The sequence below is a fragment of the Plectrocnemia conspersa genome, unplaced genomic scaffold (assembly GCF_051122295.1).
Source record: "Plectrocnemia conspersa isolate PC_06_02 unplaced genomic scaffold, ASM5112229v1 ptg000004l, whole genome shotgun sequence".
In the NCBI taxonomy this organism is placed as follows: Eukaryota; Metazoa; Arthropoda; class Insecta; order Trichoptera; family Polycentropodidae; genus Plectrocnemia; species Plectrocnemia conspersa.
The window spans coordinates 18,148,994-18,162,776 of record NW_028277168.1 but is presented as its reverse complement, the minus strand read 5'-3'; the positions used below and the strand labels follow the sequence as shown (position 1 = coordinate 18,162,776).

The 13,783-nt window shown below is 31.4% G+C and overlaps 1 protein-coding gene across 6 annotated transcripts in view; it reads right to left on the bottom strand.

Moving 5' to 3' along the window:
- The window catches only part of raw (NDT-like domain-containing protein raw), a 72,087-nt gene that overhangs the window by 55,152 nt on the left and 3,152 nt on the right, over positions 1 to 13,783 (bottom strand). For 2 of the 6 annotated variants that reach the window (XM_088185089.1, XM_088185093.1), the window contains exons 1-2: positions 7,208 to 7,406; positions 2,668 to 3,067 (exon numbers count right to left, since the gene is read on the bottom strand). In XM_088185089.1, the coding sequence (XP_088041215.1) occupies positions 2,668 to 2,939 (272 nt within the window). In that variant the 5' untranslated portion in view covers positions 2,940 to 3,067; positions 7,208 to 7,406. Of the gene's footprint in view, positions 1 to 2,667; positions 3,068 to 6,796; positions 7,018 to 7,207; positions 7,407 to 13,783 lie in introns of those variants that run through there. The other 4 variants (XM_088185091.1, XM_088185095.1, XM_088185094.1 and 1 more) reach the window with 3 other exon arrangements.

Sequence of the window (13,783 nt, the reverse complement as noted above, 5' to 3'; positions counted from 1 at the left end):
TATTGATATGTGATTCGCAATTTGGTATTGAGTGATTTCACTATTTCTAATAAATAATATGTGAGATAATTCCATAGAAAAAAATTGTATATATATATGTAAACATACATCTTGAAACGAATTTATTTTACCCGAGTTTTGAGCCTCAGGAATTTAGAATTTCTACTTTTTTGAACTATTTTTAGTTAATATGATATTAGTAACATCTGTAGGTAAATCCCTAAATAAATACGTTACAGTAAATACGCAGTTTACGTGGGTTTTTTTCGTATGAAGTTAAAATGACGAAACGCACAAATTTGTGCACACCGACGCAACGGAAGGTTTCTGAAACGCACAAATTTGTGCACACCGTACGCAATGAGTTAAGTTCTTTATTTAACTCATTTATATACTTGCAAACAATTATTACAATAATACATTTACACCGACGGAGTCCAAAGGGTTAAACGCTATAAACCACTATCATGAATTGAAGATCCGTTATTTTATTTATCACAGTTCATAAAACTGTGATACATAGCGTCATTAAGTTATTATCCTTTAGTATTCTTCCTGATTAGGAGAATCATATCAGAAGGTGGATAATGACGCACAACTTTTAGTCATTCAGTTGAAATAAATTGGCAAAATTTTATAGATGAGTACTTAAATTGGAATTCCTGCGCATAGATCACGTCGGCGGATCCCATTGTATTATATCTCACATCATCCGATGAAGGTTAATCATACGATATCATGCCATAACAACTACGCAGTATTAATTACACAAAACGAAGCATACGTTGGTTCAATTACTATAATATAAGAACAATCAAGTTATCCGCGTGTTTCAAGCTCCTGGTGCAGTGGACAAATTGCACACAAAACTAATATAGTTGCTAATTATAATGACTAATATATTATTACAACTAATAGTTTATGTTCCAGATGCATAATTTAATCTTCCAACGCATTGAGTTATACTAAAGCAATTATAACACGTAGAGAAGAAGTGTAATTATAATGAAAATTTTGTTCAATGAGTGCTTCTGAAATGTATCATAAAATAATATTACATTAACAAACTGTTCCGTTAAATTTAATTTATATAGAGTATTCAATATTTTCATATGGAGTCATATGAGTTTTTTTATTCTAACCGTCAAACATGTCACAAACGTCGTTTATTTTAGTCGCAGAGTGAGTTCAACTTCAAGTGGGATCTTTTAAAATGTATTATTAAATCATATAAGCATAAATAGCAGTATATGTATTTAGAGTTACAAGATATATAAATGAGAGATCAGAAAGTATGATTGTAATCTGTTTTTTTTTTAAATAAACAAATAAAATAAAAATTGTATATTAACGTTTTAGAATTTTTTTTACTAAATTTACTGTATTTTTTATTATTTATTAAAATTACTATTTTTCCAAGTTTATCGTATCCTTTAACAATTAATTACCTTTGAATATATTTTGTTTGATTATTTTCATCTACATGCACATTTGTTTTTTAATCTCACAAGCAGTGACGTCATTCAGGCTTTTTCCAGAGGGGAGCAAAAGTTGGCCAGTCAGTGGTATTTTTTTAATATTTCGACTTCATTAAGATTCATAGTATTTAATTAAATGAAATGCATTTTTCTAGAAAATTCAATTGGGGAAGTAAATGCCCCCTGCCACACAAATGACGTCCCTGTTTGGAATCCACCACAAAAGCAATAAAATCGTGCCATCGCAGTGGAAACGCTCAGTTATGTAGCGTTCATATTCAGACTTTTTATAACATTATTACGACTTACAATAAATGAGAATCGAATGTAGGAGGCATATCTACACCGAATTTTGACTAATAAGAGAGCGCAAAAACCAATTATCCCTTCTCAGAAGTCAAAAATTCACGTCAAAATCAATTGTGACACAAATGCATTTTTCGTATAATTTCGAAGAAAGTTCCCTAACTCATAATAAAAACGAAAAATTACTGTTCTTATGTTTTAAACAAGACGTGGTTATTATTCGGCAACAAGAAAAAAATCGTTCGGTATGAAAAACCCTAAATGCTGTGATTTTATTATCAGGTGGCTCAAAAATTTTGCACAGTACTGTATATTAATAAGTATAAACTATTATTAAAGTTTACAATTAAAAAATATCACAATGCAACTGGAACTAAATTTAATAATTGTGTATTTTAAAAAATAAAAATCGGTTTCACTGCAGGAATCGAACCTGCGGCTTTTTATAGGTAAACCGCGGCGCGAATATATAGGTAATTAGGATAATACACTTTGGCTATATGAGAAACAATTAATATCACATTTATAATATGGCCACTATGGCTTATTTTTATCATAGCGAAGAATTTAAGTAGCTTTAAGCAAGAAAGCAGAATCAAAAATTAAAAAAAAAACTCAATTTGCCAATCAACACCATTGTCTTAATCATAGGTGTTCAACACCATCATTTAATTCATTATTACACACTATTTCAGCGTTTTCAAAATGAATTCCAAGAGATAAAACTAACGATTGCATTGTTTATATTTAAAAAATAAATTGTTTTATCTTAACAGGACCACACACAAAGTAATTGGAAGGAATACTTGAGATTTTTATTAACTTAATACATTCCCGTCACCTTCTATAAGTTTAGGTTAATTAAAAAAAGCATTCTACAAACCTAGATATCCCTCCTTTGAATCTGACTCCGTTAGCGCTGACACCCTCCGTCGCAATCTTTTCCTCGTTATTGATAGCCTTCTGTGAAGGCACGTCCAGGTCGTACTGCTGTATGCACCTCGCCGCCGCTATCTTAGGGTAGGTGTGGTGGTGGTGATGGTGGTGGACGTGGTGGTGGTGCCTCTGCTGCTGGCGCGGGGAGTACTGCTGCAGGCGCTCCCCGGCGCCGCCGCTTGATGTCGTGTTTGGGGCCATGACACCGACGCTATCCATAGCGACGAAGACGTCGCGCTATCGCGACGGAAGCTGCGGTACGCCGACGTCGACGTCGGCGTCGCGCGAAGCGGCGCGACAGCTCTCGCCGCCGCCTTTCATCTTTGTGATCGCAGGATGCAGTCGATCTAGAAACCACACAACTACTTCAGAGCACTGCATCCTCTTCGTACGTTTACTATTTAATTATTGTGTAATGTATGTGTAAGTGTAATGACTAATGACAATTGTCGTTGCCTTAAACCTATCCATCACGGTATACAAAATTTTGCCTATTTTACAGACGAGGAAAATCCTATTTTTGGTATGAAGGTTTTGGAAAAACTGATCATCAAATATTGTATTGTATTGCTTTCACTAGTTTTATGTTATTGTATGTGTATATGCGTCGCAAAACATAATAAAATCGTATTAAAAACGCAAGCAACATTTTATTATTATTACATATAAATCAGATATATTCATCTTTTTGGCAAAAAAATGTTGAGAAGAGTAATTTAACCTTAATAACGCATTACACGTCGTAAGATTTAAGAATCTAATGCAGCAAAAAATAGTGGAAGCAATACATTAAATATATCCCTATGGTAACAAAAACAATCATTTTGTATCGATTTTTATTCAGTAAATTTTACTTTTCTACTTTAAAAATACATATAACTCAATAAAACAAACTTCCTAACAAGCATAAATTGTCATTAAAATTTTTTTATATAATGTAACGAAGAAATAGTGTTAAAAAATAATGAATTTTACCAAAATTTTTTAAAAATAAGATCGAATTTATTTCGAGACAATAATCAAATATAAAAAATGGTATTCTAATTTATAAATATATTCTTTTCAGTTAATAAATATGTTATAGAAATTTTCCTCTCGGTTTTTTAAAGGATTTTTTAAATTTTTCAATAGACGCCATTTTGAAACGCCATTTTGGCGGATAAGACTAGCTAACGAACTTAGCTAAATATATATGTGTTTTATGGAAACTGATTTAAACTACGTCAGTATAAAATATTTATTGACAAAAAAATAGAAAAAAAATATTTATAATTTAAATTTTTTACCCTTAGATTTTGTTAACAAGAGTTTTTAGTCTGATATTTACTGATATATATTTCAGAACACTTTTATGGCGATTCGATTAAAACTACGGCAGATATTGTGACTTCAAAAAACCGATATATCCCATACACATACAACATATGAAAAAACAAATGCAATAAAATAAATTGTTTAAATCTATTATCTTCTTCTTCTTACTATTTTTTAAAATGAATTACGATTTTTTAATAACTGCTATTTTTAAACAAACCTGACAGATTTTTACGAGGTATATTTTTCACTTTAAAATAGTTATATTACTTAAATATATAAAAAATAAGATAAAAATTTTAATTTAAATTTTATTTTAACATTTTTAAGCTCTACTTTTCTATAGAATATTTTTTAAGTTCTATCACATAAAAAAAATACTTTTTTTATAATTATTAATTAAATCAAAACTGAATAATATTGATCTACATGCGACATCCAGATTTATTGTTGCCAATATGCCTTAAATATATATCATATATGTAGTCTCAATGAACTACATTAAATAAATGGTTACAATTAATATGAAAAACAAGTTGATTAAATTATTGACGGGAAATATCCGGCCTTGTAAACAACCTTCGGTTGCTTCAATTGCTCGTCAATGAACATATAATTGTCCATTTTAGCTAAATAAATATGTTTTTACCTAAGATTCGTAAAATATTTAAACGGTTCCACTTGACCAATTTCTGGACCGCTACTGACTACGCTTCCGTAAATGTACCGGTAGTTATCGCGACAATCTAATAATTATAATAATAAACCCATTGTGCCGGATCATATCGCGACATTCAATTCATTTGAGCGAATAATAATGGCATCGCATGAAGATGAGAGAAGTCTCAGATAAAATACCTAAATGGTAAACAAAACTCAGGGCCGCAATCGACATAGATAGTGGTAATAATTTAAGCAAATGGATAGGCAATAATTGAAGCGGAAACGTCGGAAATTTTCACAAGCCAACAAAGACGTTTAATGAATAAATTAAATTTAGGTACTATCGCAAGAGAAGTTGTTTACACATAAGCCAATCAAATTTAGCAGAAAATCCCAAGATTATTGTTTCTAACGGTATGCATTGTATACCAATCTAAACAATAGATTTATTATCATCAGAAAAATAAATTATATTACGTTTTTTTAAAAGTCACCATTGAATTGATGACAAAATAATGATATCAGATATCGTGTAAGCGTTTACATGATGTGTAATTGAGATTAGGTCATTTCAAGAAGAAAAAAATACAAAGGTGTGCTTGCAAAAAATCATCAATGAAACATTTGCCTGTAAGGCAAAAAATAGCTTTATAAGCGTGAGACATAAATTTCTTTTTTTTTTCTTCGTGTTATATGATATATGGGACAGTTTTTTTACTTAGATAGAAGCATTGATGTTTTTAAATTTGAAAAGAAAATAGAGTGTATGCCAAAATAAAAGGCTTTCTCTCGGGTAAAATATGTTTTTAACTAATGAAAGCTCAATACTGCAATTAAACATTGTTGGAGATCTGCTGTATGTAGAATAGCTTCAAAACAAAGGGATGACAAAGGAACTCGTCTGAAATTTGTTAAGTAAAATAGCTTTATTTTTATATTTTTTCAGCTGAAGCATACTAAAATTAGCTAATAGCAGGAACAACGAGCGTACTCGACCATCGCTCAAAGTTAAATCAAACCGTATTATACCGCGACAGAGGCCGGTTAACTGTTACAGACTATGAACACATCGGCTCGTTCGTCCATTGGTCGACGATGTCTTCATCGGCAGCCAATCGCGCAACTCGATAATCTTTTAGTGACGTCACCTACCTACTATTCGATTTCAATTTTCTACTATAATGGGTAGCGATTGGCAACATTTTTCCACCGAGTCTTTAATTTATTTGTTTATTTCGAGCAAATTTATTGCACAGATCGTAACTCTTTTACGGCTCGATAACGATTAATCGCTTGCGGTTTCAACTTGTAAATATATCATTTTTTTACAAAGATAAAATTGAACATGACCTAACCCAATTATCCATCTCGCCTATTGTGCAAATTTTAACTATTAAATATTTATATATGGATTAATTTTCGACGCCTTTGAATTAACGCCCTGCGGCACTCTAAGCTACATTTCAACAGCGCTGCATTATTAACTATATGTTAATTGAGTAATTAACTAAAATAATTTTCATAATTCAAGGTTATAAATAACATTTCTGCATTGATATAATGATAAAAAAATATATTCACTAAAAATATGAACACTAGGAATTATTCAAATAGAAGAAACCTTGCATTACATTGGCGTTCAAGCTCATTTTAATTATGTATATATAATAATAATAATGTGAATAATTACATAGATTTATAAATAGTGCAATATGTATTTTAATGTAGCATAAGATATAATAAAAATATGCTCCGAGTTAGATATCGACTCCGTTATTGATTTTCGCTAATCTTGACGCTCGTTAACTGTCGATAACGCGTTAACTTGACACGGTTAAAAATTAACTATGTACTTTATCGTACAAAAATATGTATTTTTTTCGAATTGTGTCAATTTTAAGTGACATTTAAATTTGATGTTTCTTTCACTTAGCGCTACGGGCTGACTGCGTTTACAAACAAAAATAAACCCGAGCGTAGTCATTAATTGACGCCAAGGATTAAACGGACTTATTTATTATTGGCGCGCGTATAAATACACCGAAGTGGAGAGATTAACGTTAATGAAATTGCGACCGTAGTTAACGTTTTATACGTACATTTTATCTCGATCTGAATGAAACAGAGCGAAAGAAGATGTAAACAAACGCGTTATCTTCTCCGGCTCAACGACTGAGCGACTCCGACTGCGACCGTTCAATGGGGATATCGAAAGAGTTTTCGAGCTTTTTTACGCGCTACGGTATGACATCATCGTATCCCACGAGAGGCGACGGCGAAAGGTCGCGTGCGAACGTTTCGTTCATTATTCGAATGATCCAAGTTTACGCACTTCTGAAACGCAAAATCATGCGCGCGTAAAACTTACGAAAGACGAAGATAGCGGATCGGTCACGCAGAGCCAAAAATACACCGTTTCGAAAAAATATAAATAGTATGATTTGTGTATGGTTGCCTATAGATGTGTTTAGATTTATTTATATTTTATTGTATCGTAGTTAGATATTCACGTTTGATGTAAACACCGCCCCGCTAGTTTCGCACATCGGAGGCTTTAGAAACGTTTCTTCTTGTTCACGTCTCCCACTGGAATGATGGCGTTTTTTTCAGCGAACGATAACGATACAAACACATGCGTTTGACAGGCGGTACACGATCGCGGACGCTACACACAACACATGTCGACCGATCGCCGGCCGACGGCCGACTGTCGAGGTCGCGCGTTCGACACTCGCACCTGGATTCAACGTCACGAACGATTCCTTCGATTTGGCGCTAAATTCAAATTTGATTTTATTTAATTATTGGACTAACCATAACCCTCTGGAGTCTGTTTTTTACTGGCAGCTCCGATGTCACGTTTTTTCTAAAATTATTTAAACGTATTTTTAATGTTTCATTTGTTATATCATATAAATAGCTCACTATAATATAATAAAAGAATAAATAATTAAAACAATTCTTTTAAATAATAAATTTAAAAATAGGACATTTCTTGAATTAATAACAATTAAATTTTATTCAATTATAAAAATTAAATTTCAATACAAAAATTATAATTTAAAAAAAAATATATATATTTTAAATTAATACAATACTATTTATATTATAAATATAGATTTCAACCTCTAAAGGTATTTATATGAAAAATTGTTTACATGATAAAGTTGTAATCTGTCCTTATGGGACATTAAACAATTTATTTGTCCCTTTAGTGGCATGTGCGTGAGTCGCCCATCAGCGACTCACTTCATCACTGAAGATATCATTTTAGCCTTTATCTCTTCAGGGGTTTCTTGTATTGGACTTCTGTTAAATCCTTCACAAGCTGATTAGGATAGTTCGTCAGTCTTTTTTTACATTTTATATTTGTCTTGAGATCTCTTCTTTCACCATTCCGGTGGATGCATGAATTTGGAGCAAACCACGGGCATCCAATATTATCATTAGCATTTTATTTTGATATATTTTAATTATATCTACATTAGAGTTGCTTGCTGAGCCCCATAATTGTATACCATACATCCAAATCGGTTTTATGATGGCCATGTATACGAGCAATTTACTGTCAACTGAGTTTCTCCCTATTAGGCAATAATATTTTCTTAGGGCAAATCCTAAATGCTTGCGTTTGGTCTATGTAATTCTTCTGTCCATGTGCATCCCCATATATTTGACACCTGCTTGTTGTAATATAATGTTATTTAACTGTACTGGTGGGCATGGTCCTTTTTCATCATAAATGTCACATGGGCAGATTTTTGCTCGTTTACCTTGATTCTCCAGAATAATAGGCATTTTTTAAATTTTATTCAGATTAAGTCTAGACGCGTTGTTGGGATCTTCATATGAGGCCATAACGACCGTATCATCTGCAAAGGTAGTAACAAAAGTTTCGCTAGTTGTGTATAGTAGGTACATTATATACTTTTGTATTTTTGTATATTATATGTGCGACATGTCAACATGAAAGAAATGCATTTGCTTTATCTCAGGCAAATCTAACGGTACCCAGTAGATATATTATGTAGCAGAAAAATGACCGCGGCCTTTTTTATAATAGGGATGGCTGGCGAAGTGAAAACAAAAGCAGATATTGCATATACAATATCTATTATATGAACATTTTAATCTCCTTTTAGACATATTTTTAACCAAATTGTTCATGGAATATAACATGTAGATAAAAAAGATTATTTAAAAATACAAATTTACGATTTTTTTATGAGTTTATAACAATTTAAAAAAAAAAGTTTATGATAATTTTAAGGGAGTTAAATAAAGTAATAGAAAAGTTGATATAATACGGGAGAATAATTAGATACATATTTTTTACACATATAATACATATCTTTTGGGGATTAACTGATTGTTTCCTTTCAATCGAAACATAGTTTTACAACACAAATGTTCAAAACTAGAAATCAATGAAAAATGCTATTATAGTTATTTTTATATACTACTTAAATAAATGCCATATTTAAATAAATCTGAAAACATTGATAGAACTACCTATGGGATTTGCATATTTAACTTAATTTGTTATTGTCGTTTTTGGGTCAAGTGACATTCATCTGGGTATGTAGTAGGTAGCACGTAATTTTCTTTTTATAATACATAGCAACTTGCTATTTTAGGATGTTTATGTATTTGAAAAACTGTTCCTATAAAATCATCGATTCGTTTGTCTTTTTTCATCGTAAAATATAACGTTTACAGTTGATGATACTGTTTATGCTTGTGTACACATAGAGTGTGATAATAAACGAGATTGTTTATCTTGCATTACGCGTCGCAGTTAACCGCATAGGTAAAAAATAAACAAAAATAAACTAACCGCGAAAATGATAGCGCACATTGTAGAATATATCGTTAACCCGCACTTACGCATGATTAATGAAGTTATTCAAATATTACATATAATTTAAATTGTTATCGAACGAGCATGTGACACAAAAATGGAAAAGTTCAAACGATTGTCCAATTTATCGCGAAACAAGTCAATCTTTCCGGGAAGTTTGTCATATGACACTGACTAAGACATGATGAAATTACTGGAAGCAATCTAGTGATGGTTAAAATCGATTGTCTATTTATCTAACTTAATGTTATATTAATTACCAATAAAACGATACATAATTTTCGATGTTTCCATTCAAGGGATAATGTCAAATGTAGCCCGCTCACTTTACCTAATTGAAGAAGCGTAGTTATTGATTATCTCAAGGTTGGTAGTCTTTTTACACTGCTGATTAAGTTGGGAACTCCAATGCTGTATAATGGAACGTGGTTAGTGTAAAGGCATTAAACACGCTTGTGATGAAAGAATGCGTTTTTTTTACAAGTGGTTTCATTCGCATTGCTTTCACCATGACAATAAATAAGTTATATAGACCAATCATCAATAAGTGTAATCAATTGACATGGTAAATGAAGGATACGATGTAACGGAGAATAAAACGCTTGTGAAGGCAAGTTATATGAAAAATATGTAAATCAATATCTACAACTGTTCAAATCGAAGTACGATTGTAATATATACATATGTATGTACATACATATGTAGATGCAATTCCAGAAATGGTAAAATCGATTTTTAATAATTTAACATGTTCGTCATTTCCCAGAAAGTTATTTTCCGTCTTTCGTATTGTGATTAATGACTTATATATTATACATATATATGTATATATATATTTCTTAGTGAGTCATGTCGAACGCCACAAAGATAGTTGGCGGATTTTATCGAAATGTATTTATATAAAATAATACAGTTCGATATTTAGATATGTTCAATTAAACAATGGTTCAACAACTCTATGTCGTCAGTCTGTAAGGGCATCGTCCGCTTATCGTCCCTAGCGTTTAAAATAAAAATGTTACAAGTGTGCGTATGTTACTGTATTAGAACCAATTTCATTAAAATATAAATTACGATTGTGAAGTCTTGAATCAATAGCAGACACCTTAAATTTACTAACGTAACTTAGTAATAATAATACATAATAAATTTAATAAAAAAGAATGAAGTTAAGTTCTTAAATAGTTTTGGATATGTTTATAAAATTTATGTATGAAACTAATTTTACTAACATTACTTTATTTTGAACAAATATAATAGAAAACAACCGTTTCTAATTTAACTACATTTCATAGTATATATAAAATATAGTAAACCAATTTAATGTAGATATCAGAGCTTCGTAAGATTTTTACCCACGAAACACACATCGATGACAATATTGATTTACCAGAAATTTTATGAAAAATATGAGTCACTGAAGTGAATTATTGGTCTCATTTAATATGTTGATTTTAAACAACATAATAGGAATTCATGAATATTTATGATAATATTTTCTATGGGTATATAAAGATGTTTAATATATACTGCTTTTAAGTACTCTTCTTCATTTTTTTATAAATTTTAAAGTCCACAGTCAAAATTCAATTTTGTGATGAAATATAAGTGAGATGGAAAAAAATATTTCAGAACCACTCATATTTTGTATTTCTCAGAAGTCAAAAATTTACATCAAAAGCAATAAAATCGTGTCGGCGCTGTTGCAGTGGGAACACTCGGTGACGAGTGTTTCCACTGCAACATATTCGCAAACTTTCTCATCGGTTTTTATTCACACAGCAAGGGTATGAGAAAAGTACGTATTATAAATTGTTATGATTAAGATCTCATTATGTTTAAATTCATCGAATTGTATTATCGTGACTAAAGCCGTTATCTAAATGAAACGACGCATTTAAGAGATATAATGCAAAAAATTTAATGCATGCCTAATTTACGTATCGGCGTTTCGGATCGCAACATTTAAATTCAAACGAAAACAAAAATGGATGTACAAATTATCTTTTATGTCTATATATTATTTAGTTCAAGATGAAGTCGTGACACTTTTCTTCAGATTTTCTCGGCATAGTAACACTCGTCATTGTACGATGTTAGATCAAGCGATGATTCGATCCTCTTCAAATCGGTCCGCCGCAGAATTGATTAATCGAGATACTCTAGGACACGGAGTATCGTGTGCAGCATCTGGTCAAAGTGTAATGATTACCAATTCAGACCAATTCCGTCGTATCGTAAATTGCCGCATTAAATCACAAACAATCGGCCAACAAAAGAGCTGGTAATCGAGTTAACCGCAAACGCCGCAAACGACCGGTCAGCGAACGAAACAGGTCGATCTGGGGTCAGGAATCAAGAATCAAGATGTCATGACAGTCAAAAATGACGCGGAACAATAAGCGCGTCCGCCTCTGCTAAGATTCAGCGCAGAATTCTATAAATGCGTGCTTTCGATCATTCACGGAAATAACCAACTAAGGCACTCTTGGGATCGTAAAATTTCTACACCAGCGTAATTTACAAGTTTGACTAATAAGCTATACAAAATCATCAAAGAGTAGTAAGACAAGCTGCTGGAATGTATTAAAATTGCGAATGTTTTCCATCGGTTGTAATAGAATCCGAGCGACTTCAGATCTTTTTGTACAGACAACGAATCCGCACTTGCACGAATACTATGAAACACTTTCAGGTCATCAGCATATAATACATTTTAAGTTCTCGAATGCCGCATCTCTTTCAGACAAGAGAAAGATTACAAAGCAAAGAAAAATTGCTAAAATTGATAATCCATCCAACAATTCCTTCTATTTCGATAATTTTTTTACCAATTTTAAGTTGATAAAATGTTAAGAGATAAAAATATTATTGCTACTGAAACAGTGCCATATATTCAATAAAATATTACAAGATTATGAAAAAAAAAATTCGTTGTGAATTTGACAATAGGATTGATGTTTATGAACTACATATTTTCTGTGGTATGGAAATTGTGTTAAAATAGTATCGAATCAAAGGTATTTCATTAGAAAAAGTAAGTAGATGGTCAGAAACTAAAAATAAACACGTAAAAATCCCGCATCCTCACTGTTTAAACAGCTATGGGAGGTGTGGATAAGCTAGATTGGAGCATAAATAAATATCGGTTAAAAATTCGTGAGAAAAAATGGTATTTTCAAATTTATTATCGATTTAACACATATGCCCTATACTGTCTTTTTAACGAACCCATACCTTTGCTTGAATTTTGAAGAAGTATTGTGGGAATATATTTATGATTATCATTGTGAGAATATATTTACATATACGTACATATATACCAAAACGAACGGGACGAAAAAAGAACGGGAAAAAATCTGGCAGGTAATGGGTTAATAAAGTTAATAAAGAGCACAGGATTCGAATTGGATCATAACAAAATCAGACGTCATAAAATCGTCTAAGTAAGTCATAATAGCGGTGTTATTCTAACAAGATTGGTTTGGGTTAAAGATAAAGAACACAAATCGCTGATTTATTATCAAAGTTAAACACATTCCACTTCCTCCCGAAAGTTTTATGATGTTTTATGTCTATGAAAAGTAATAATTGTAGTGAAGCTAAACAATAATACGATTGGCATAACAATATTGGCTAAACAATAATAGCATTTTCTTCCATTCGTTCAAACTTCCTCGAAGGAGTAGTATTATAATATAAAAACGATATGATACTTCGTCACATCACCAATCGATTACAAATCACTTACGCATCGGTATACATTTATACATCGAATAGCTCTTCCGACGTCTAACTTGTTGCGAAAGTCATTAATCCCGAAAAAGTTATTTTAGTTTGGATATTTTACTTTTATTTGTACTAATAATTGGATTTATAGTTCTTTATTATTATTGCAAAAAAATGTAATTTATTAACTTGATAGAGATTTTAATTAATGTGCAATAAGAGTAACTGTTTCATATAATAGAAAAAGATAAATGTATTTATTGTGATAATTATCGATCCCTTGTTGAAAAAGCTTTTTTTTAAATTAACGTGGGATAAACAAATATTTATATATGCAAATTGTGAAATCGCTTATTGCGTGAAATAGACAAAAATTTGTCTAATTCATGAAAAGTTCAAGCCCGTTGCTTTATTCACGAACTAGGCAAATTATCTGCCGAATGCATGAATTGGGCAGAAGTTATTTTGCTTATTTCGTATACAGTAGCGCTCTGGT